General features: G+C 40.7%; 1 protein-coding gene across 1 annotated transcript in view; it reads right to left on the reverse strand.

The window, feature by feature from the left end:
* Positions 1-22,359, reverse strand: part of mfn2 (mitofusin 2) — a 39,159-nt gene extending 16,800 nt beyond the window's left edge. Inside the window, exons 1-12 of the mRNA XM_006807158.3 lie at positions 22,007-22,359; positions 18,745-18,926; positions 16,836-16,971; positions 16,581-16,743; positions 16,379-16,503; positions 10,259-10,367; positions 9,422-9,529; positions 8,717-8,870; positions 4,701-4,768; positions 3,199-3,320; positions 2,858-2,984; positions 2,681-2,785 (exon numbers count right to left, since the gene is read on the reverse strand). Of these exons, the coding sequence (XP_006807221.1) occupies positions 2,681-2,785; positions 2,858-2,984; positions 3,199-3,320; positions 4,701-4,768; positions 8,717-8,870; positions 9,422-9,529; positions 10,259-10,367; positions 16,379-16,503; positions 16,581-16,743; positions 16,836-16,971; positions 18,745-18,922 (1,395 nt within the window). The 5' untranslated portion in view covers positions 18,923-18,926; positions 22,007-22,359. The remainder of the gene's footprint in view (positions 1-2,680; positions 2,786-2,857; positions 2,985-3,198; positions 3,321-4,700; positions 4,769-8,716; positions 8,871-9,421; positions 9,530-10,258; positions 10,368-16,378; positions 16,504-16,580; positions 16,744-16,835; positions 16,972-18,744; positions 18,927-22,006) is intronic.
* Between the last annotated feature and the right edge of the window lie 467 nt (positions 22,360-22,826).

A 22,826-nucleotide genomic window follows, 5' to 3' on the forward strand; every position in this document is an offset into this window, starting at 1 on the left:
CGGAACCCGACGTATTAACCAGAGGTCTCTTTACCATGGTTCAGAGTCGTGGACCTGGCTGAGGTAAAAACAGAGTACAAACTGTGTTAGTTCAGTAAGAGAGTCAAACACTAATGTGTACACTCATGTCTGCATTTTCATTTTGTTAAATATGAACAAAATGATAGCAGAAGTGCTGCCACGTGTCTGGCCAGAAAGAGAGTACAAATTTGTTTATTTGGTAGTTCAATGAAAGGCTTCAGTTAGCTAAGAGTGAGGGGGAAAAACAATTGTGCTTACTTTTGCAGATTTTTCTTATCATAGAATATTTAAAATAAAGAAAAGCACTACATTTTTGGAAATATTTGTGGATATTTTCTTGGTTTTTCTTTTTGTTCTACTTGATCACTTAAGTGGCCCTCCAATGAGATGACAGTGGCGGCAGCAGCAGCCCACAGCTCCTCTGAGTTTGAGACCCCTGGTCTATATGGCTACGTTCACACTGCAGGCGAAAGCGCATCAAATCCGATTTTTTTGACCCTATGCGACCCATATCCGATCATGGTATGACAGTGTGAACAGCGCAAATCCGATATTTTCAAATCCGATCTGGGTCACTTTCGTATGTGGTACTGAATCCAATACATATCCGATGTTTCAGAAAGCGACTGCTGTTTGAACGGTCATGTCGCATTAAATCCGTCTTTTACGTCACCGACACAAGACAGACGCCAATTATCAGCGCCGGATAAGCGCCCGAGAAGACATCGCGAACGCTTCCTGGCCATCCCGTGTAGATGTCAGTGAAACTGTTGGGAAGACAACGTTGGAGAAACGTGAACATTTTATTTGTACTGTATAATCTGCAGATTCTGACAGAAATCTGCAGCTATCCTTTGAAGCACCGCTCCCCTCTTAAACAGCAATAAGGATAATTATTAGGTTATTTACATTATTATGTAAATAATACATTTACATATAATGTAAATAAATTTTGTTATTTACATTATTATGTAAATAACAAAATAACTTAAAGCAAAAATTGGGAAACGTAAAAGTCCGAAGTCTTTATATTAAGGGCCATCTGTCAAACAATACTGTTTGCTCTGGGTCTAAATAGAGCGCATTGTGTGTGAAGTCTTCTTTTGCGCATGCGGGCCGCTTTGAGCGTTCACACTAGAGCGCGTTTGCTGTTGCATTTTATTTGTAGTGTGAACACGCAGACAAAAAAAAATCGGATTTGATCCAAAAAAAATCGGAATTGAGCATTAAGACCTGCAGTGTGAACTTAGCCTTAGGTTCTGTGTCTACTCTCTGACATAGATGTTTCCTGTGTGAAAAAGTGATTGCCCTCTAAATTATCACTGGTTATACCACTCTTTGTCAGCAAGAATTGCAATCAAGTATCTGTGATAACTGGCAATGAGTTTTCCACATCACTGAAGAGAAATTTTGGCCGACTCTTATTTGCATAATTATTTTAATACAGTTATAATGGAGGCGTTTTAAGCATGAATGGGCTGTTTAACGTCATGCCAAAGCATCACAATCAGATTTAAGACCAGAGTTTGACTACACCACTCCAAAACCTTCATTTTGTTTTTCTGGGCAATTCAGAGGTGGACTTGCTTCTGTTTTTCAGATCACTGTTGTGCTGCATAACCCAGGTGGCTTGAGCTTCAGAGCATGAGCTGATGGTCAAACATTCTCTTTCAGGATTTTCTGGCAGAGTAGAATTCATGGTTCCATCATTTATGGCAAAGTTATTAAGTTCCTGAAGCAGCAATGACTAATGAAATCAATTCAATTCAGTGCAATGCAGTTTTATTTATATTGAGCCAAATCACAAGAGCAGTCGCCTCAAGTTGCTTTATATTGCAAGCTACAATAATAGACAGAAAACCCCAACAATCAAACAATCTCCTTTGAGCAAGAACTTGGTGACGGTGGGACTGAAAAGTTCCCTTTTAACCACAAGAAACCTCAAGCAAAACCAAGCTCAGGGCTGTGGCTATCTGCTGTTGCTTGGCTGTCACATTAAGTCTGTGAAGGTTCACAGTCATCCAGGTCATTGTGGTCTAAGGAGCTTGGAAAGAAAAGTGTCTTAAAGAAGCTCCTTAGATTAACACATAAGGTTCATAGAAGATTGAATGATTTTAGGTTTTAAAGCCATGATATCAAAAATCTGTCAGTTTTGACTGATTGACTGGAGTATTTCAAGTGGAGACAATATTGTGCAATTAACATACCCTGATGTACTTTCACTACACCTAAAAAGTTGATTCTGTTCATCTGGACGTAGCGTTTTCAGTGGGAGAAATATTTCATCACTCATTCAAGTTTGCATAATGACTGGAACTAGCACCAGTGGTGAACAACGGGCTGTGAGGTCAGTTCCTTAATGATTGACCAGGGAGGATATGAAAAAAATGATAGGTTAGCCTTGTTAGACTGTGAGATTTCCATCAGTAATGGGGTACATTTAAAAGTTGACGTGTACTGGAGACCAAAGCATACGGATCAGTATTTAGGGTTTGACTCTCATCATCCACTGGAGCACAAACTGGGTGCCCTCAGGATGCCACAACACAGAACGAATAGCATCCTCACAGACACAGCGGCCAGGGAAGCAGAAGAACGTCATATCGAGAAGGCCCTGAGTAAATGTAAAAGTCTAAGAATATGCTAAAGTTAAACTCACATTTTTGTAGACCTTGAGCACCACTGGTGATGGATGGAAGTCCATATGGAAGTCGTCCACCAGCACATGGAGCTTCCTGATTTCCTCTGCCATGGCATTAGAAACCTAAAAGAACAACCACCCTCTTTTTAGCTGAATCCACATAAACCAGGACAGTCACACTGTGCCGGGATTCACCTGTCTCTCCACCTCCTCAGTAATCTTCTTGATCTTGGACTTACAGTCCATGGTCAGTAGATCCAACTGCTTGTCGATGAACTCTAATCGGTCCTGACGGTCCTCTTTGGTCTCCAAACAATAGACTCTACACACCAACCCACACAGCTTTTTAAGTTTAGAATGAAAGTCTATTCAAGATGGAGATGTGCTGCACACATGGGTCTTAATCACAATGAAAACCATTTATGGGAATTCTTTCCCCAGGCACTCTGTGGCTAAAGGAGGAGGGCAATGCTTTTTGGGGGTCTGTGGTTTAAAGTCTCAGCATATACAAATACTGCTTTTAATCACAGACTCACCTCTGCTCCTGTGCAGCAATGTATACCGAATCCATAATGTGACGCAGGGCTTCAGAGATCTGCTTGGCCCTCACTGTATGCTGCTCAAATTTGGTCTTCACTGCAGACTGTGATATACACTCCTAAATACAGCAGACAGTCAGCAATTCAGATATCAAATCAAGAAAAATGACAGAATGCAACTGAATGACCCTGGGTGTGATGGAATTGAAGGTAAATTTCCAGCTTTAAATCACAAATGCAGTTAGACTAAGTTACATAATCTGCATAAGAATATTTTTTTATTTCAACGGGACAATGCACATTAATTAACATGAGTCGTTATTTACAGATAGGGATATATAATCATGTATAATACCCCATACCCCAGTCCTGTCTATTCTGATTGTAATAACAGAACAGAAGTAAAAACATAAAAATCCTGAAATCTATTAAAGTATGACATCAAGTGGACCAGTATAGCAAAATCAGTAATGGTGCACTTGGAAAAATAAATCTGTTGGGCATTTTTATTGGCCTTCAGACAATAATTCTGATTGCTACAGTCGCAGACAGGACAGGCAAAAAAAATAAAAATACAATGACATGATGAGTGCAGGCACAGAAAGCTCTATGTGAAAGCTAATTTACACCATGGAGCCCTGCTTTCAAAAACTGGCATAGATAAAACTCTATGTAGCTGGATTTATGAAATAAGTGCTTTTTATAACATGTTTAGCGCCATCTTTTTCCCGTACAAAATGTGACATCCCAGAGTTTGTTGGTTGGTTGCGGTCAATAAGAACAGTAAAACTAAAAAACAGTTTAAGAGGATAACTGTTGTGCTGTCCCTGGCTACAACAATGGATTTTATGGTAACAAATCAAGAATATCTGCTTTCTCCGTCTCCCCCTTTACCAGTAATTGACTCTGTGTTGTTTGGCTAGCTGCACTGAAAAAGTAAAATGCATCTGTTGGTCATAATTTTCGGGTTTGTAAAACACTTTATGAATGAGGACTGTGGACGAGACTGTTTCAAGTTGGGTGACAGGTGGTTCACCAGACCGACAAGCTGGAGTCAGAAACTCTGATTTTTACACCATCTTACTACCAAGCCGTGCAAGCAGCTGATGGAATCAGGTTAATGCATGTGCATCACACCAGAAACATAACACAATCTGGAACCCTATCAGTATATCTGCAAGAAAAATAGCTAGAAAACGGAGGCTCAGGGGGAAGAGATGCCACCCTTTGTGGAGACCACCCCCCCTTTCACATCACCTCACTGACTGGATTACTTTATATTAAAATTATTAAAACAAAAGCAAAGCCCATATTTAAGTGTAGGAAAGTATAAGGTGGACATTTTTTGAATATATTTTCCCACTGACGTACAGATGGATGTTAGGATTTCCAATTGTGTGTTTCACATAGATGTATGAAATTTGGTGCACATATGTAGCATACTGATTCAAACGGACAGAAATTAGATCAAATCTCATTTCTAGTTTTGAGGATCTTACCTCAAAACGCCGTTCAAAGTTCTGGAACTCAAACATTCTGGCCTGAAATCCTTCGGCAAGAGCGCCACCTGAAACAGCACAGGAGTGAGAATGTGCGCTACAGTGGGTTTCACACTTTTTATTTCCTCACTTTAAAGTCTATTCAAACTCAAAAAACTCTTATACAGATCGCATACAACTTTTACGTGGCACAAGAATTCTGTGTGTTTTTTTTATTTATAATCTATTTAAACACAACGAATAAGCCAAATTAAACATTTTCTAATACTTATCAGTAATCTAATCTAATAATTAATTAATATAAATATATCCATTTATTTTTATATTAAAAAATAAATTCCCCTCTCGCCCCTGCGGGCGGTCTATCCTTCAAGCTTGGGTCCTCTACCAGAGGCCTGAGAGTTTGAAGGTCCTACACAGTATCTAGGACGGTGTTTCTCTGGACGGAGTTCTTGGATGTTGTTCCTGAGATCTGCTGGAGCCACTCGCCTAGCTTGTAGGTCATTGCACCAAGTGCTCCGATTACCACTGGGACCACTGTTACCCTCACCCTCCACCTCTTCTCTGAACCCTTGGTACTTCTCCTGCTTCTTATGTTCCTTCTTCCTGATGTTGCTTTCATTCGGTATAGCTATCTGGCTATCTTGGTTAGCCATTACCAATTTGTCCATTTGTATCTGGAAGTCTAACAGGATCTTAGCTCAGACATTCTTCAACGCCGTCGGGTGGTGACCTCGGGACTTGTACACTATGCCGGCCACTTGGTTATGGCGCTCTATGTATGTCCTGCCTGCTAGCATCTTGCACCCTGCTATTATGCGCTGGATTGTCTCAGGAGCATCTCTACACAGCCTGCACCTGGGGTCTTACCTGGTCAATTTCTTGATCATAAAGAGCAGGCAGACCTGGCAGTCATAGGCTACGTCCATACATACACGGATATTTTCGAAAACTGAGATTTTCAATTTTCGTTTAAAAAAAAAAAAAAAAAAAAAAAAAAAAAAAAACCTCTACATGTGCAGTTTTGAAATAAAATATCTCCATCCACATGTAAACGCCAAAAACAAAGTTAAACGCTCTCAAGAACATGCCAATTCATGGCATCCTAACCATGTAGAAATGTTGGCCAATCAGAAGTCAAGAAGTCTGGGAGGGAAAGAGTAAACTGGGTTTTGTACGTTCATAAAATCTCAAGTACTTCTGAAAGGTTTGTGTTTTTCTGAAAAGGCAGCTAATTTTGTGTTACTTTTCAAGTGCCTTCATCATTTCAAATGTTAATAACTAAAGACAGTATTTTGGCTGGTGTAGACTCACAACTTAGGAATGAAAAAATGTATACAACATACAGAAATTTAATTTAAAGGAAATTACATTTATTTAAAACCAATTTGCATTGTGAGAGCGTCTGTATTGAATGTAGAAGCCACGTCCAAAGTTCACTCTGATGCCTCTGTCTTTGTAAATGGAGGGACAGTAACTGTGTGTGTGTATATGTAAGCGTGTACAAACTGCAGGTAGTAAGATTAACAACGACAGTATTTTTTTATTCTAGAAATTTATCTCATATAAACAACAACGTACGTTATTTCCATTTAAATGAAAATGGAAAATCTCAATTTTCAAAAATACCCGTGTGTGTATGGACGTAGTCTATGACTTAGGGCTGGGTATCGTCACTGATTTCTAGAATCGATTCGATCCACGATTCAATTCAATTCGATTTGAATCTGGGAAATTTTGCCTCAGACAGTCAGAAATATTATAATTCAGATCGGTACATTTACATATTTTTGTATCTATAAAAAGGAAGCTGACACTTTCCAGACTTTATCAAAGGTGTGAGCATCACAGCAGATGCCTTTGTGTCAAAGTAGCTGAAGATAAAACAGAAAAACATGAAGGCGACTTTCCTGGCCTGGGATTTTATAAAAATATTCTGCACATCAAAAACAAGCCTTAATCAACATATGAATATTACCTCTGAAGTTACAGTGGTTTTATTAGAGACATGGCTAAGCGTTTTGCGTTTTGCATAATTTTAAAAAGTTTAAATTTGTTCAGAAGCCTATTGAACGGCAGAAACTAGGTTTTCTTTTCGGAAAATAATGGTAGTCTTGTGCGTAACAAGCAAGCGAATAATGCAGAAAGCAGATTTTTAGACGGGAAAATGTTGTTGAAGTACAGAGAGAGCGAGAGAGAGAGCTGTGCATGAAGTGTGATTTTATCGTGGTGGAAGCAAAACAGCAAAAGTAAGAGGGAATCCATGACGATGTTTATGTGAAGCGTAGTTTGGATCTTCTTTTGCTGCTGGTTCGGTCAATATTGTTTGGAGAGAGATAAAACTAACAGCTTTAGAATCAGCGCAAAATGGGCGTAAACACAAAGCGCGGACCCGCCGAAACATCAGAATCAGCGAGCTGTCGGTTTTCAGCCCCAACCGTGTCCATGCCGTCGGGTGAGAAAGGCGACATCTCACTGATTCTGATCCGCAGGTCCGTGCTTTGTGTTTAAGTCTTTGTGCAGAATCCGTGTTCCTGCTCTCATTTAAAGCTGTTTTAGCTGTTTGGTGGTTTTAGAAATTTTGTGAGGTTTAACCTGAGATTCTGGCATTTCGGGCAAAATTAATTTATATTAAAAAAATCGATTCAGGATTTTAATGAATCGATATCACATTATCCAAGCCAGAATCGATTTTAATCGATAAATCGATTATCAAAACCCACCCGCTACTATGACTGCCAGGTCCATAATGGTCTTTGATCACTGGTTATTGATCGGTGGTCATGATCATGCTTACAATCTGCATTTTATGATCAAGTTTTCAGTGACTGAAAACATAGTTTACGTGTGGATGAAAGGCCCAAATGCATAGAAGAATCTGCGTTTTCAAAAATATCCGTGTACATGTGGACATAGCCATAGAAACCTATGTATGCAGAGATGCTGTGCGTGTGATATTTTATTTATATACTAAAGTCAATTGCACTTTTAGTCCACCAGATGGTGCTGTTGAGGTTTTAGTGAGTGAGCAGAGCTGAGTGCTGCATAAAGGAAGAAGCTGGTAAAAACACAAACAGAGCCATTGGAGAAACAAACAGCACACAATTCAACACACAGGCTTTCCAAAGAGTGCCGTATGAAAGTAAAATATTTAGAGGATACTAAATCATGTTTAAGACAGGGATGTGACCCCATCCCACCTTTTTTCCTCCACTGGCAAAACTAACAGCATGCTACAAGGAAGTCAAAATTAAAGTTGAAGTTTTAAATGGACATTGCATGGACATTACAGACTTCGTATTTATGATTAGACTTAACGTTACATTATTACTGGTCAAGCCTACTATGTTATAGACTGGTTGTTATATAACGCTTTTATATTCGAGCACTCAAAGCAATTAACACAACACGCCTCATTCAGCCATTCATACAAGGACTTTCTACACGAAGTACATTTTTTCTAACATTAACACTCCAATAAATGCACCAGAGAGAAACTTGGGGTTTAGTAGTACTCCTAAGGATACTTTGGCATGCAGACTGGAGACGGGAACAGCTTTTCTGATTAGATAAATGACCTCCTCTACCTCCTTAGCTACAGACACTCACAAATGGCTGTGTGGCACCATGATGGGATTAATAACCTTGTCACATGGCTGTAAAGAAAAGCAGAAAGTGTTTTCTGGCCTTGCTTACCTTCCACTCTGTCTCCTGCATGCACAAAACATCTACCTTCGTCCTGTCCATCACATCAGTCATGGTCCTTACATTTAAAGTACCCACTCCTCCACAATCCTGCCTTTTCTCCTCTCTCACTGTCTCATCTTCGGCCAACAGTAGCCCAGTACCTACCAGCCTTCCACTGGCCAACAGCACCAGAGGCAGTCGACAACCTGGGCCCCGATCGATCTGGTACAATCTTATCATTGTACAGAGCTTGTCAAGGAACTTTTTTGCTGCGTATTTCAAAATTCAAACCTTTCCAGAGTTTTGATTGCGCAGACTGGTGCCCTCACCTGCTTCAGGCATTCCTTGAGCCTTCTGCACACGAGCCTGAAGTACTTCCTTGGCAGAAACGAAGAATATACGGTCACCAGCCTGGGCTCGGTCCACTACGCCCAATTCATCCACCAGAAAATTAGTGCAACGGTCCATATGCTGCCTACGGACCTGGTTGAGCAAGAACACACTTAAATTAGCAAGAATCACAAAGGCAAAGCCTACCAGAACAAAGCTTTCTTTGGATGAGGAAGTGATGCCACATTGAGATTTATACATTTATGGTATTAAGAAAAATTAAATAGAAACGTTTCATAAACTCTCTTAGAAACTTCTAATACAAGGCAAAGAGGACACACTGCAGCATCAGACTAACACATCTATTAAAAAAATTAATCTTTAGACAGGTATTGAGAGTTTTGAGGTGATTTCTCCTGGAACAGTGCCCTTTAGTGTGTAACCAACAAGCCACATTAAGGACCATCTTAAGGTTTGTAGTACCTCCTGACAGCTAATACGCATTCATGCACACACAACTTTAACAAAGTCATCATCGTGTCTTTAAATTTGCCCACCACAGCAACAAGGACACCTCTTTAGCTGTTAGGAGACCAAAATGTCCCATGTGAGACATCAAATGGTAAATGCTAAACTGAAGTGGACACTCTTGCTAGTGTTACAACAGCCATAAAGAAGTCCTTTGTGTATGCACCATAACTGACCTCCTCCATATATTCAGGTTCTGAGGCAGAAGCATCCCAGCGGTTGTTGAGGATGAAAATGTTGGGACTGGAAAGTCGCTCATTGACCTTGTGAAAGAAGGACTTCTCCTGCAGGATGAAAATGTACCAATGTTTGAAAAAAAGGAATCCGTGAATGAGAAAATACAAATGGTTGGCAAAAAAAATGTTAGATTCACATTTTTTTATACTCAAACCAGCATTATTGAGGGAGGCACTGTTACTCTGAATGAGACCCATCAGGACAGAAATCTTTCATCATAAAAAAAAAGAACCCTTTGAAATACTTTGGATTCATCTGTGATGACCTTTCCTGATGGCAACTATAGAATTATTCTTCTGTCAAAGGTCATGTGCCAAAAAACAAAACAAAACACAAAACAACAATCCAAGTAAATAATTTCAAGGTAGCATGTTTTCATTGGCACTCATGCAATTAAATTCCTGCTTCCAAACAGTCAAAAGGGAGTTCATCTGAGCAAGCAGGATTCAGCTGTGAGCACCGACAGCTACCCACAAGAGCATCAAACTGCAGCAGTGTGCAAAAACCAGGCTTCTTTGTGCACAAAGCTGCAGAGTTCTACGCATGTCAGTTGTTGAATTTAATTGTGTTGGCAGTAAAGCATGAATACATGTGCCTGTTAAAAGAAATTATTTGTCTGGATTATGTTTTCTCCTCACACGACTTTTGACAGGGAAAACACCATATAAGCAAAATGTTCCCAATGCACAGCAGCGTCACACAATCCCCTCACTCAGATTGTTTTGACATGTCATCAACAGTCCTGTTTGAACCTCATCTCTTCATGCAGTTCTTACCGTTTGCATCAGCGTGGATTCAGAATTTGCCACAAGAACAAACACATCAGCATCCAGACAGAACTTGTCGATCCAGCTGTCGAGCTCTGTGGTAACATCAATCCCTGGGCTTGAGATGGAAACATGATGTTAAACAACAGAATCAGAGTCCTCGCCAAGTCAGCACAGCCACTTGACGAGGCTGTGCTGACTTGGCGAGAATCAGAGTCCTCGCCAAGTCAGCACAGCCACTTTCATTAAAAAGAAAATTTAAATCCAATATCAAATACTCTTATAGTGAAGCAGAAATACGGTTTGGGACATTTTTGTGAGACATGCCTCGGTCTCACTCTGTTTCAAGTCAGCCAGGATCTTTCCATAAAGCCAGCCACCTACAGTAACGAAGCCGCCACCTTGTTTGTCCATCTTTTCCCTTTAGGGGTCGCCACAGCAGATTATCTGCCTTCATCTCACACTATCCCAGAATCCTCCTCTGTCACATCAACACTCTGCATCTCCTCCTCTGCAGTTACCCTTAGCAATACAGCTGTACTTCCCCAGAGCCTGTCTCAACTCCTTTCTGAACTCTGAACAACGTTCTTGCTACTTCAGCTTCCAGCATTTAACTCTTGCCTCTGCCTTCACTCACTTTGGAAATCAAAAGAGGTTCTTGACTTCCAAAGTCATCCCACAGACTAGCATGATGCCATCCACATTATCCTCTCTAACTGTTAAACATTTCTCCTGAAAAAAAACTATTCAGGCTGTTCACAGCTGTCTTACACTGTGTCACTGTATATAATGCTGCTGTTGGCACTGTAAGGCATAGATTCAGATTGGCAGCGTGGCAGTGTGCCATCAATGAGAGTAGCTCATTCTTTATTTTTGCATTAATAAATGCTGCTGTCTGTGAGCTGCAATCAGTCATCCATTCTTTTTTTCTGCATCATCACAAATTTCCCTAATATCCTGTGATATCCCACCCCTGGTTCGGTCAACGGTCAACTTCCCAAATGTCTCAGGAAGAAAAACTACGATCAAAAGCTGGAGGTGACCTTTTTAGTGCTCCTCCATAGAGAGTACACTTCCCTCTACCTCAGCAGGAGCAAAAGCATGTTAAACTTCTTCTTGGATCCTGGTTTTCACTTGTCTGATGCTCTTTGGCCCTACAGGTCATCAGTCACAGCTTCTGTCAAAGTCCCATAACAACAATGTACTTCAACATGCACTGACTGTGTCTCTGTCACCTCTCTCTGGCAAACATTTGACTAAATGTGCTATGACACCGTTTTACACAGGAAAAGCTGATGTCACGAGGATTCCCAGGCATCGACATTAAGAACAAAAAAGAAGAAAACCCATAGACGACGTAGTAGCTCATCACTGATCCAACACAGTTCGCAGGTTGGTCCCAATAACCTGACAAATATGACCCTGGCCATCAGGTGATCTCGGGGTGGCTGTAGCTCAGGTGGTAGAGCAGGCCATCCACTGTTTGGAAGGTTGGTGGTTCGATTCCTGGCTTCCCCTAGTCTACATGCCAAATATCCTTGATTTGGCAAGATACTAACCCCAAATTGCTCTCCGATGCATCCATCGGAGTATGAATGTTAGCTATGAAGCACTTAGAAAGACGTGAATGCACAAGTTGTGTAAAGCGCTTTGAGTGCTCAGATGAGTAGAAAAGCGCTATATAAGAACCAGTCCATTTACCATTTCTGTATGCAAGTTTGAGTCCATTGTCTGGGTGCAGTAGAGCTTCTTGTGAATTGCGGATGGACTTGCAGATGCAGGCATGGCTTCCAGTGGCTCTGGACCAAGGTTATTATCGTTAACGAAAACTAACGGAAATAAAAATAACAAAAAAAGGAAAACTAACTAACTGTAATGAGTGTTCACAAAACTAACTAAAATTAACTGAATTTATAGCAAAAATGTGTTTCGTTTTCGTAGATGTGTGTGTGTCATACAATAGTCAAGGGTGAAAATGAAGTTTAGTTTCCAGATTTTTTTCTTGCTGTGTCTCATTATGCCAGCAGGTGGCAAGTACGTTAATCGAGTCGTCTGTGTTGCTGCTCCGTCCACGTGCAGAATCATGTCAGGAAAAGTCAGGAGAAAGCGCCAGAGTCCAATTTGGGATTACTTTGAATATGACTGTGTTTTGGATAAAGCAAGTGTCTTGTAGTGGAAAGAGACAAATTATGAGGGACATTTCTAAAGGGAAAAAAAAAATCCCACAAACCTTAAAGTGCACTTGAAAAGCTCACACAAGAAGCTAGCTTACCTTGAGAAGGTAAGGGAGCACACTCAACACTCATCCCCAGAAAACAGAAGCTAACCCCAGGCATGGCAGCGTGATGCATCCCGAGACAACAGGACTGGGATATCTACATAACTGTGTGAGTCAATTGCCTTGAAAAGGTTTATCAATTCACTTGAACCAAAATTACGAACACAAGAGTTAATAGTCTCATTGGGGCCAAGATATACATTTTATAGTTGCCTGGTATCAATGGTTGTTCATCTGCCTTTATTTATTTATTTATTTAAAGAACCCATAGGTGGGAATGTCAGTTGTCTGTCTCTGCGTGTTAGCCCTGCGACAGACAGGCGACCTGTCCAGGGTGCAGGGTATGGTAGCTGGAATAGCAACATACCAAGGATAAGCAGAAGAGAATGACTGATATGATGAAACTGGGATTTTGATACACTTAATTATTGCAAACACAACTAAAACTATAACTGAAACTAATCAAAACTAAACTGAAACTAAGGATTTTCAAAAAAAATAAAAACTAAACTAGCAAACAATTGGTAAAAACTAATTAAAACTGATATAAAATTGAAAATCTGAAGTCAAAACTAAATAAAAATAAAAACTAATGAAAATTGCAAAACTATTAAAACCCTGCTCTGGACCAAAAAGATTTTGATGTTCTGATTCAGCAGAATGCAGAGCCGACTGCCACTATGGTTGGACGACAACCAAAAACATTCTAAAAGCAACTAAGAAGCTAGTCAGTCACCTACCAGCAACATGAATGGGTTAGAGCGCAACTTTAAGTCAGAGTCTGGAGCAAGTTATTCTGAAAGCTTCTGTTTGAATTTGTCTGAAATGCCACATTTTCAAAGGTGCTTTAATTGTTATACACATTCTCTGCTGAAGCAACCTTTCATATATGCAACCTGCTGAGTGTTACCTAATTAAAACAACAAAATGAAGCTCTGCTGTAAAGCTATAGGGTCGCAAACTGTCATGCAGATTTTCAAGCATTCAGTTGATGATGCAAGAAATGCAGAAATCTCTTTTGTGTATTCCTAGTGCTACCGAGCCTGTTACACCGTTTATAGCTACAACAACGCAGACTGATCAGTTACATCTATAGGCCATTTATGACCATTAATAACTGTTCAGTCAGTTCATTTCGCTGTGGTGTTCTTTATTAGGCTATGCCAGAGTTAGAATTGAGCACACCGAGTAACCATTGCAAATTGAAATGGATCAAATTTAAAGTCATGCATGCAGCTGTCACACTAGAACAGGGGTGGGCAATTCCAGGCCTCGAGGGCCGGTGTCCTGCAGGTTTTAGATCTCACCTTGGGTCAACACACCTGAATCACATGATTAGTTCATTACCAGGCCTCTGGAGAACTTCAAGACATGCTAGCTGTGTCCCAATTCAGGGTCTGCACGCTTGAAGTATGCATTTTAAGTGCGGTTACGTCACCGCCACGCGACGACGGCTGTCCCAATTCGAAGTGCACTTAAAACGCATACTCCAAATGCGCCGTCGATTTCCCCAAATACCAAGCGTGGTCCGGTGCACGCTTCGCGGTCCCATATATCCCACAATTCATAGCGCGGCGGTGGGTGTGGATAATTTTGCCGCAAAATACGGCAGAAGGGAGCGGCCAAGAGTGAACTGTCAAAAGTAAGTACTGAACATGACGTCACTTATTTATGTGCGAATGTTTAATAATGAAGAACATTAAAACATTGCTGTTGGCCACATGTCGGCAAAGTTATGTGACATTAGCAATGTTTGTACTTTCAGCGTTAACTTGGTTTTAAAGCTTCTACTTCTAAATATATATATAGTCGACCTTAATCTTACAGAGAATCTGATGATTTTATGGATAATTAAAGTCAGTCATATATCCACAAACACAACAAGCTGAAAGTCAGTGAGAGATATATATATATATATATATATATATATATAGATATATATATATATATATATATAGATATATATATATATATATATATATATATATATATATATATATATATATATATATATATATATATATATATATAGATATATATATATATATATATATATATATATATATATATATATATATATCTTCATCCGCTTTATCCGGGGCCGGGTCGCGGGGGCAGCAGCCTAAGCAAAGAGGCCCAGACCTCCCTCTCCCCAGCCACCTCCTCCAGCTCATCCGGGGGAACACCAAGGCGTTCCCAGGCCAGCCGAGAGATATAATCTCTCCAGCGTGTCCTGGGTCTGCCCCAGGGCCTCCTCCCGGTGGGACATGCCTGGAACACCCCACCCAGGAGGCGCCCAGGGGGCATCCTTACCAGATGCCCAAACCACCTCAGTTGGCTCCTTTCGATGTGGAGCAGCAGCGGCTCTACTCTGAGCCCCTCCCGGATGGCCGAACTTCTCACCCTATCTCTAAGGGAGATGCCAGCCACCCTTCGGAGGAAGCTCATTTCCGCCGCTTGTATCCGCGATCTCGTCCTTTCGGTCACTACCCACAGCTCGTGGCCATAGGTGAGGGTAGGGACGTAGATTGACCGGTAAATTGAGAGCTTCGCTTTTACACTCAGCTCCCTCTTCACCACGACATATATATATATATATATCAATCATAATAATCTGACAATACTATAATATTGGCCATATTATATTTACATTACCATAGTGAGATGACTTTAGTCTCATGAACAACATTAGCTAATTATTATTTACTAGCTAATCTTAAATGACTGTTCAGTACAGAAATGAAGCCCAACAATCTTGTTTTACAGTCCTGTGGTCTCAGCCTCAGATACTCAACTAATCAAAGTGATGTCATGAAAAAAATTAATAACCAACAAAACAATTTTCTCCTTCATTTCTGTCAAACAAAGCTGTATGTAACGTGTCTCGCGGTTAGTATCATGGTTGCTAGGCAACCTGAACAGCGCGACGAAGCATATACCGTCCCATTTCACAAGCCTCTCACTTCCACACTTCTCGTACTTATAGTACGCACCGTACGTAGTACGCGTAGTGCGCGTACTTCAAGCGTGCAGACCCTGAAATGGGACACAGCCGTTGAGGAGGTCATTTAGCCATTTAAATCAGCTGTGTTGGATCAAGGACACAACTAAAACCTGCAGGACACCGGCCCTCGAGGCCTGGAGTTGCCCACCACTGCGCTAGAATAAAGCTTAGATTTCAAGGGGGCAGCTAAATAAATATAAAACAGCTTCTTTTACCACCAGCTGTGTTTCCAAATTTTAAGTGCAAACAGTGCAAATGCTGAAAGAGAACTTGTATGTGAGTTCGTAGTTTGACTGAGGCTGCTTGGAGAGGTCGTCAGCCTTAGCTAAAGCTCTGATTTGTTTTTTAGCGCACTGCTGTCTCCATATTGTGCTTTGCTTGCAGAGATTTAATCCAAATTCTTTGAATGACATGTTTATACGTGATGCAATCTCAAAATCTGACTTGAGAAATACTACTCCTATATTGCTTCACAACTTTACTACAAGGTATAGACTCCACAGGATGCTCTTTAAACAAAACTCTCAAGTTTGTTAGTTGTGAGAAAAGCAAGACAAAGCTTTTCAGGTCTGTTATAACCCCTGTCCCAGCTTCTTTTTAAACAGGTTGGTTGGTGGCTTCAAATTCAGATAGAACATATATTTTAAAAGAACACATTTCTCAGTTTTCCAACTCTGATACCTTGTCTTTGGACTATCACACACACTTCAAATGATTTCCAAATCACTGCAATTTGATTTACATTTTCAATGGGACCACACATTTTCTGGAAAAGGAACTGGACTTTAAAAATGGCCTCAACTACTTGCAAGACCCCTAGAATTATTCCACAAAACATGTATCTGACCTGTCCACCAGCACTAGATCATCCCTGAGCAGAGCACACTTGGCCTTAGGCCACATGACACAAACAAGGCTGCCAGCATCCAGATCTTCATCCTGGTGGAGAGCATGGGCCAGCTGGTTCACTGTCTGGAACCACAGACAACATAAGAGTCAGATATGAAGCTTCCTTTCCACACAAAGTCGACTTAGTCGGCTTTGCTCACCTTTATGTTCTTCCTCTCCTCAGAGCCTCCAGTGAGAATGAAGGCCTCATTCCCATCTGTGCCCTCCACCCTCAGAAAGCAGTTGGTAGTGTGTCCTATCCCAGATGGCAGAACCTTGTCACACAGCATGGCATTGATTACTGAGCTCTTCCCATTACTGGTCCTGAAGAACACGTAGCAAAGCTGTGATCAGCATTCAACACAATTCTACTTCGAGTCATGAAATAAACTCGCACTTATTTTAAGTGTACATACCTTCCAAAGAAAACCACCTTCATATGCCGGCGGGCTAGAACTTCTCCAATGCCAGTCACCTTGGCAAGATAACCCTGGACCTCCTGGACCTGCTCCTCCGTGGCAACCGGGTCTAGCTCTTCACTTTTGTATGCATCTAATATGTCAAAGTCATCAGGCGGAGGTTAGCTTTTCATGCTGAAAGTTATCATATTCATTCAAAGTGATTTATGCCGCCTTCTCAAGATCAAAACACAGACCTTCAATGACAAAAAAGGCCTGACTATGAAAGAAATAGTATGACGCTGGACAGATCACCTCATTCAAACTCTGTGAGCACTGATGGCTGTAGCATGAACAACAGAACACGCACTCAAAACACACTAAGCAAGCAGCCACAGATTATCAGGGGTTTTGGTGCGGGCGCAGGGGGGGGGGGGGGTAATCTGACAAAGAAGATCTTCTTTGTCTTCGTCCAGACATGTGCTTGCGTTCAACATGATCTTACTGCGTTAATTGGATTTCCTGTGTTGTGTAGTGCCGTATATCAGGCTTGTGCTGATAAATTTTACTGACCACTCCCTGTGAACTTCAGTGTGCCTCGACTACAGGATGTAGTACACTCACATAATTCAGTGTGAAACAGACTAGGGTTACGACTATCGATTATTTTAGTAATCCATCGGTTAATAGAGTAATCGGATAAGAAACACTTTTTTTTTTTTACATTAATGAGCAATGAGGAAAAAAAACACAGCTCTTACAGAATAAACTGCTTACTGGTTTCCATTTTAAAAATTGCAATGTTGTAAAGTTTAACTGCATACGACATCCGTTTAAAAAAAAAAACAAACTTGGATTGTATGTACATGTCATATTGACATTATTTTTTTTTAAAAGAAAACATCTTAATCCCATAAGACTTTCTGACATTAAAAGGAGGCAAGTTTTAGTGCTGCTGAAAACAGATGTTATGATGGTGTAAATCAGGGGTGTCCAACTCCAGGCCTCGAGTGCCGGTGTCCTGCAGGTTTTAGATGTGTCTTTGATCCAACACAGCTGATTGAAATGGCTAAATGACCTCCTCAACATGTCTTGAAGTTCTCCAGAGGCCTGGTAATGAACTAATCATGTGATTCAGGTGTGTTGACCCAGGGTGAGATCTAAAACCTGCAGGCCCTCAAGGCCTGGAGTTGGACACCCCTGGTGTAGACGTTAATTAATATTAATAATAATTTGGTGTCTTTCCTAACAACCCTCTGAGTTTTACTGGCCCATGTACATTTTTACTGGCTTGTGAAAAAAGATTTTATATTTATATTTTTAAATATGAATGCAATTTAATTAATACAGTATTTTATACGATTTCACTTTCAATCTAAAAAATGATACGAAAGCCTTACTTGGTCTAGTCCCCCCCGCCCCCTCAGGATTTTGGGGTCTGATGCTTAGGTCATAAACATGACACAGTTGATCGATCGATCAATCAATCAATCAATCAATCATCGATCCAAATGCATTTGAAAACTGAAGAATGTGCCAATTCTGTGGCCAGCTGACCTTAATGAATGCAAGGCTCCCTGTTGTCTTTTTGTGTCTCCAAGTAATGTTCCGACTGTACTACGTGCCCACAGCAGGCTTAAAGCATCTCTATGACAAAAAGCATGCAGGCTGCTGTCATGCTATCTGTACTGCGGGGAAATAAAATAACAACAGTCTATCCCAGCTGACAGCACAAAGGTTACCTGGGACTGGACAGCGCATAGTAGCAGGATCAAAGATACAAGCTGGGAAAACACTGCAACACTGATAGGCATGGCCAAGTGGTTTGGACAGAGTCCAGAAAAAGATCAATTCAAGCAAGACTCTTTACATTTGTGACTTTTACGTGTAGTAAAGTGGTAAGAGTGTGTGTTCGGTGTTGTAGTACCTTCCAGGAAGGAAGCACTCTCCTTGATGTAAGCCCCCAGCTGCTCAAAGATCCCGTTGATCTTCTTCTTTGCTGTGACAAAATGTTTAAGCGGTGATGCGTTCACTTCCGCCATGATTCTCTTTTCCTTCTTGCTATGAAATGGGTTGGTGCTGAGTCGTGGAAATACCAGAGACATGGCACTAGAGAGATAAAACATCACAGACACACCCCGTATGTTTAGCAAAAGCGACACATTATTCAGTGCAAGCACATTTACTTTCTTACTGCAAACTGGACTGACAAGCTGTCTGAAATAGGAATTCGACCAATACTCGTCTAATAGTGCACTGCATGCTAGGGGTAGCCTTAAAAGACAATTTTATTGGTGACAGCCTATTATTTGTTGTAAACAAAAACTGTTACCTTTACAATTATCATTATCACACTCTCTCACACCATTTTTCTAATAAAGAAACCAAAACAACCATTGAGGCATGGCTTATTGTTAATAAAGTCTTAACATTTATTACCAAACATCTTCATTCATATCAATAATCTGTCAATTTTCTTACTCTAGGCATCTTTCCTCCCAAACATTTGACATAGAGAGGTCATTCCACATCGAATCAACCTGACAGCAATGGACTGATTTAGGCAACAGGCTGGGCAGAAAATAAATCTAATTATATTTTTCTCTTCAACCTGCTGGGGAATCCACAATTTTCGATCTAGAGCCATCATTTGATCCTCAAATTGTAGGAAAATGTGTCCCCTTTCCCACAAGGTGCTCCTCAAAGGCAACAGATGTATACTTTTTGATCTGGAGGTATTTGAATGAAAGGAGTGCTATTTCAGTGCTTGATGCAGTTCTATTATATTTAGATTGATTTAAGAAAAGCAGAAAGCAGCTGTTTTTCACTCTTTCTTTCTTTGAATACATTTTCACAGCACAGAACACACATGTAGAGCAACTTCTTCTCTTGATCTCTAAAGCAAGAAGATACCATTTACAGTCTGGGTCTTATAAGCCTTTAAGCGCCAAGCCAAATAATGTTGTCACTATGGTAACTTTGCTGATGTTCTGACAGCTGATTATCTGATTTATTTAAATATTATCATTGGCCAACAGTCTGCTCTGTGTGTTTTTAAGCACAGCCTTGTTTCCCTCTCTCAGACTAATGGCTCCTAAATGTAAAAAAAAGACCAAATTAAAGGGTCATCTTCAGAAGGAAGAGGATGGCTACACAGTCCGTGTCTATCCTGGGACAAGGAGTACTTATGTACTTGGGCCTCCACATCCACAACAGGGTGAAGTGGATGACGAGCACAAAGCCTGGAAACAAGAACGGAATGAGAAGCCCCTATTTGCTAAGGAAGCTGATATCCTTCAACATGGGCAGCAATATGATAGAGATTACCTGTCAGTTGTGGTAAGCTTACTGTACTTTTTCTTTGCTGTTGTCTGCTGGGGCAGCAGCATCAGAGCTGGTAAAAGTAACACACTGAATAAACTTACTAGGAAGGCTGGCTCTGTGATTTTAGAACCTATAGAACCTAAATAAACAAGCAATATAACAAACAGCAAAATACCTAACATCTAAAAATGTATTTAAAAAAGTTACAAATAAACTTTGGATGAAGCATAGTACAAATAATAATAAGTTAAGATAAAGAAGATTTAAAAAAAAAAAAAAAGAGTGCCCACTGTGAAAGACTGTAGCAGTCACTGACATCACAACTGCTATATCTAAATCAGAGTCAAATTTGAAAACAATATTGTAAAAGTAGAAAACTTAAAGATTTTCATCTTGTCCCCTGCGGTTTCTCTCTCATCCACCATCCATGCTGACCCTCCTCAGTCTACAGCTCTTTCCCCCTCAGCTCATCTAATTCTTCTGCGCTGCACTGATTTCACTCTTTATTGCTCCCATTAGTTCTCTACACTCTGGACTCCCTGCTCAGTTCAGCTACACTTCCCCAGCTGCTCTGGACAGCCAGCAGCCCGCCTGGGTCTCCACGTGTACCTAATCCATTCTGTCACGGCTCAATATTCCATTTACAGCCGATTCAGCTTGCAATAATTATTCATCCTTTATCTAACTACAGTCCACTAGTTGTTACTTGAATTGCTCAGTAGTCTTAAGGTTAAATGCTAATAGTAAAAGGGTTAATGTTAACGTGTGCAGTAAGCCAGGTTAACAGTTATGATAACTGTTTAATACTGACTTCTGAACATCATCCTGAAGTATTGGTTTAGTGTGATGAAGGTTAACTACGGAAGCCATTAGTGAGGAGCAGCAGTGGGTTTGTGTCAGCTGGAGGAGGCAAAGATGGCACAGTTTGTGGATACTGTTGCAAATGAGTATCTAAATTCAATATAAAATGTAGTATTCATATCCGAATACTCTTCTGTTTTGAGAACTTGATACAGGGTATAATACTACAATAATACTATAATACTGCAACCTGTAACAAAATAACTTCCCAAACATGTGACATATCAGCCTCGAACCACAAATGAACACTAAGCAAGTTTCTTTTAAATGAATCAGGCTCCGTGTAGTATCTGGGAAATAACTGCTTCTTATTGCTGATACCTGCTGTTAGGAAAACATGAGCCTGATGTCAAGTCATTTTTGTCAGTGTGGAAAGAGTACACAGAGAGCAACGGGCTAAAACGACTGAGGACGACTTCCCGCACAGCTTTGGAAAATTACACTGATCATTTTTAGCGGCACCCCCGCTATGTGAGTGTGGGTTTATGAGAATACCGACAAAGATGGCACTGCAGATCTATGAAAGCTTCATTACATTTGAAAAGAATATCACGTGTCGATCTTCACCTCATCCACGCAGAGTCAAAACTGCTGGTTGCGCTCCGTCACCGCCCCTGCGACCTTTCACACAGTGCTGAAGATAATATTGCAAAAGTGCCATCAAGCTCTTCTTAATGCTGCTTTTAATATAAACACAAATAAAATAAAATAAAAACACTCGGCACGTTGCGCCAAGCTATATTAACACTGACGCTTTCATCATCTTTGTGCAAGCTAATCTATGTCATCAAGTACTCCGGCTGCACAATCTCTGATTAAGCTTCTGTTTCTCATATGTTCCTCCATCTTTGTTCTTGACCATGACACAAAGTCCTGTTAACAGTCTGGAGTAGCTCCTCAAGGATAAATTACGAACTACGAGCTGACCTGTCAAGCAACTTCGATAGGAGCTAAGGCTAGCTTCACTAACGACCTGCTAAGTCAGAGCCGTGGGTGTGCCTTACCGTGGATGGAGTCGTTCTTCACAAACAGTCCTCTTGCATTGTGCCCCCGAGGCTTCTGAATGCTCTACAAGTCACCGAGCTCCCCACGACCCCACACACCTGTACGTTATACTGATAACTCAAGTTAGCTGCTACTGCAAGGGGCGTCTCCGCGTGTTCCAAGGACCTTAAAGCACCGAGTTTGACTTTGACTGCGTTGGTTTTTAGTAAACCCCAAAAACGTCAAACAGTATATTTTAAAGGTTGATCCTTATATAGTTTCTCAGCGCACACTTTGTTTCAGCATTGTGTCGACTACTCCGTTTACTATCTGCTCGACCCGCTCTCTTCTTTAGTGTCAATGGCAAACAGCTCTAAGGTGGAATACCGCCACCTGCTGGATTGGAGAACAGCTGTTGCGCCTCTGGTGGCACGGTATGGAAGTAGCAGGGGCGTGGCTTTTAGCTGATGCTTCCTGCTGCCCATGAACAAAAATATTTGTGCTTACAGTATTTTGTGCTCTTTTCATAAAGTCTGTAAGTTTGAACGAGTCATCAGTACTATATTTTAGACAAAGAAATAACATCAACCTGAGACAGTCTAGAGCAGGGGTGTCAAACTCAAATACACAGTGGCCAAAATTCAAAACTGGAACAAAGTTGCGGGCTAACATTACTATTTATTGGAAAAAAAAAATCTTCCTCCAGATATGAGAATGAATCTTTTCTTATGGACCCAAACAAGTTTTGCTGAAAAACTGAATATGGAACAAGCATAGCTTAATACTAAACAATATATATATTAGCTGTATAATACCAGTAGGCCAGCTCTAATAGTAATT

Source organism: Neolamprologus brichardi, chromosome 20 (genome assembly GCF_056152115.1).
Source record: "Neolamprologus brichardi isolate AB-2024 chromosome 20, ASM5615211v1, whole genome shotgun sequence".
Lineage (NCBI taxonomy): Eukaryota > Metazoa > Chordata > Actinopteri > Cichliformes > Cichlidae > Neolamprologus > Neolamprologus brichardi.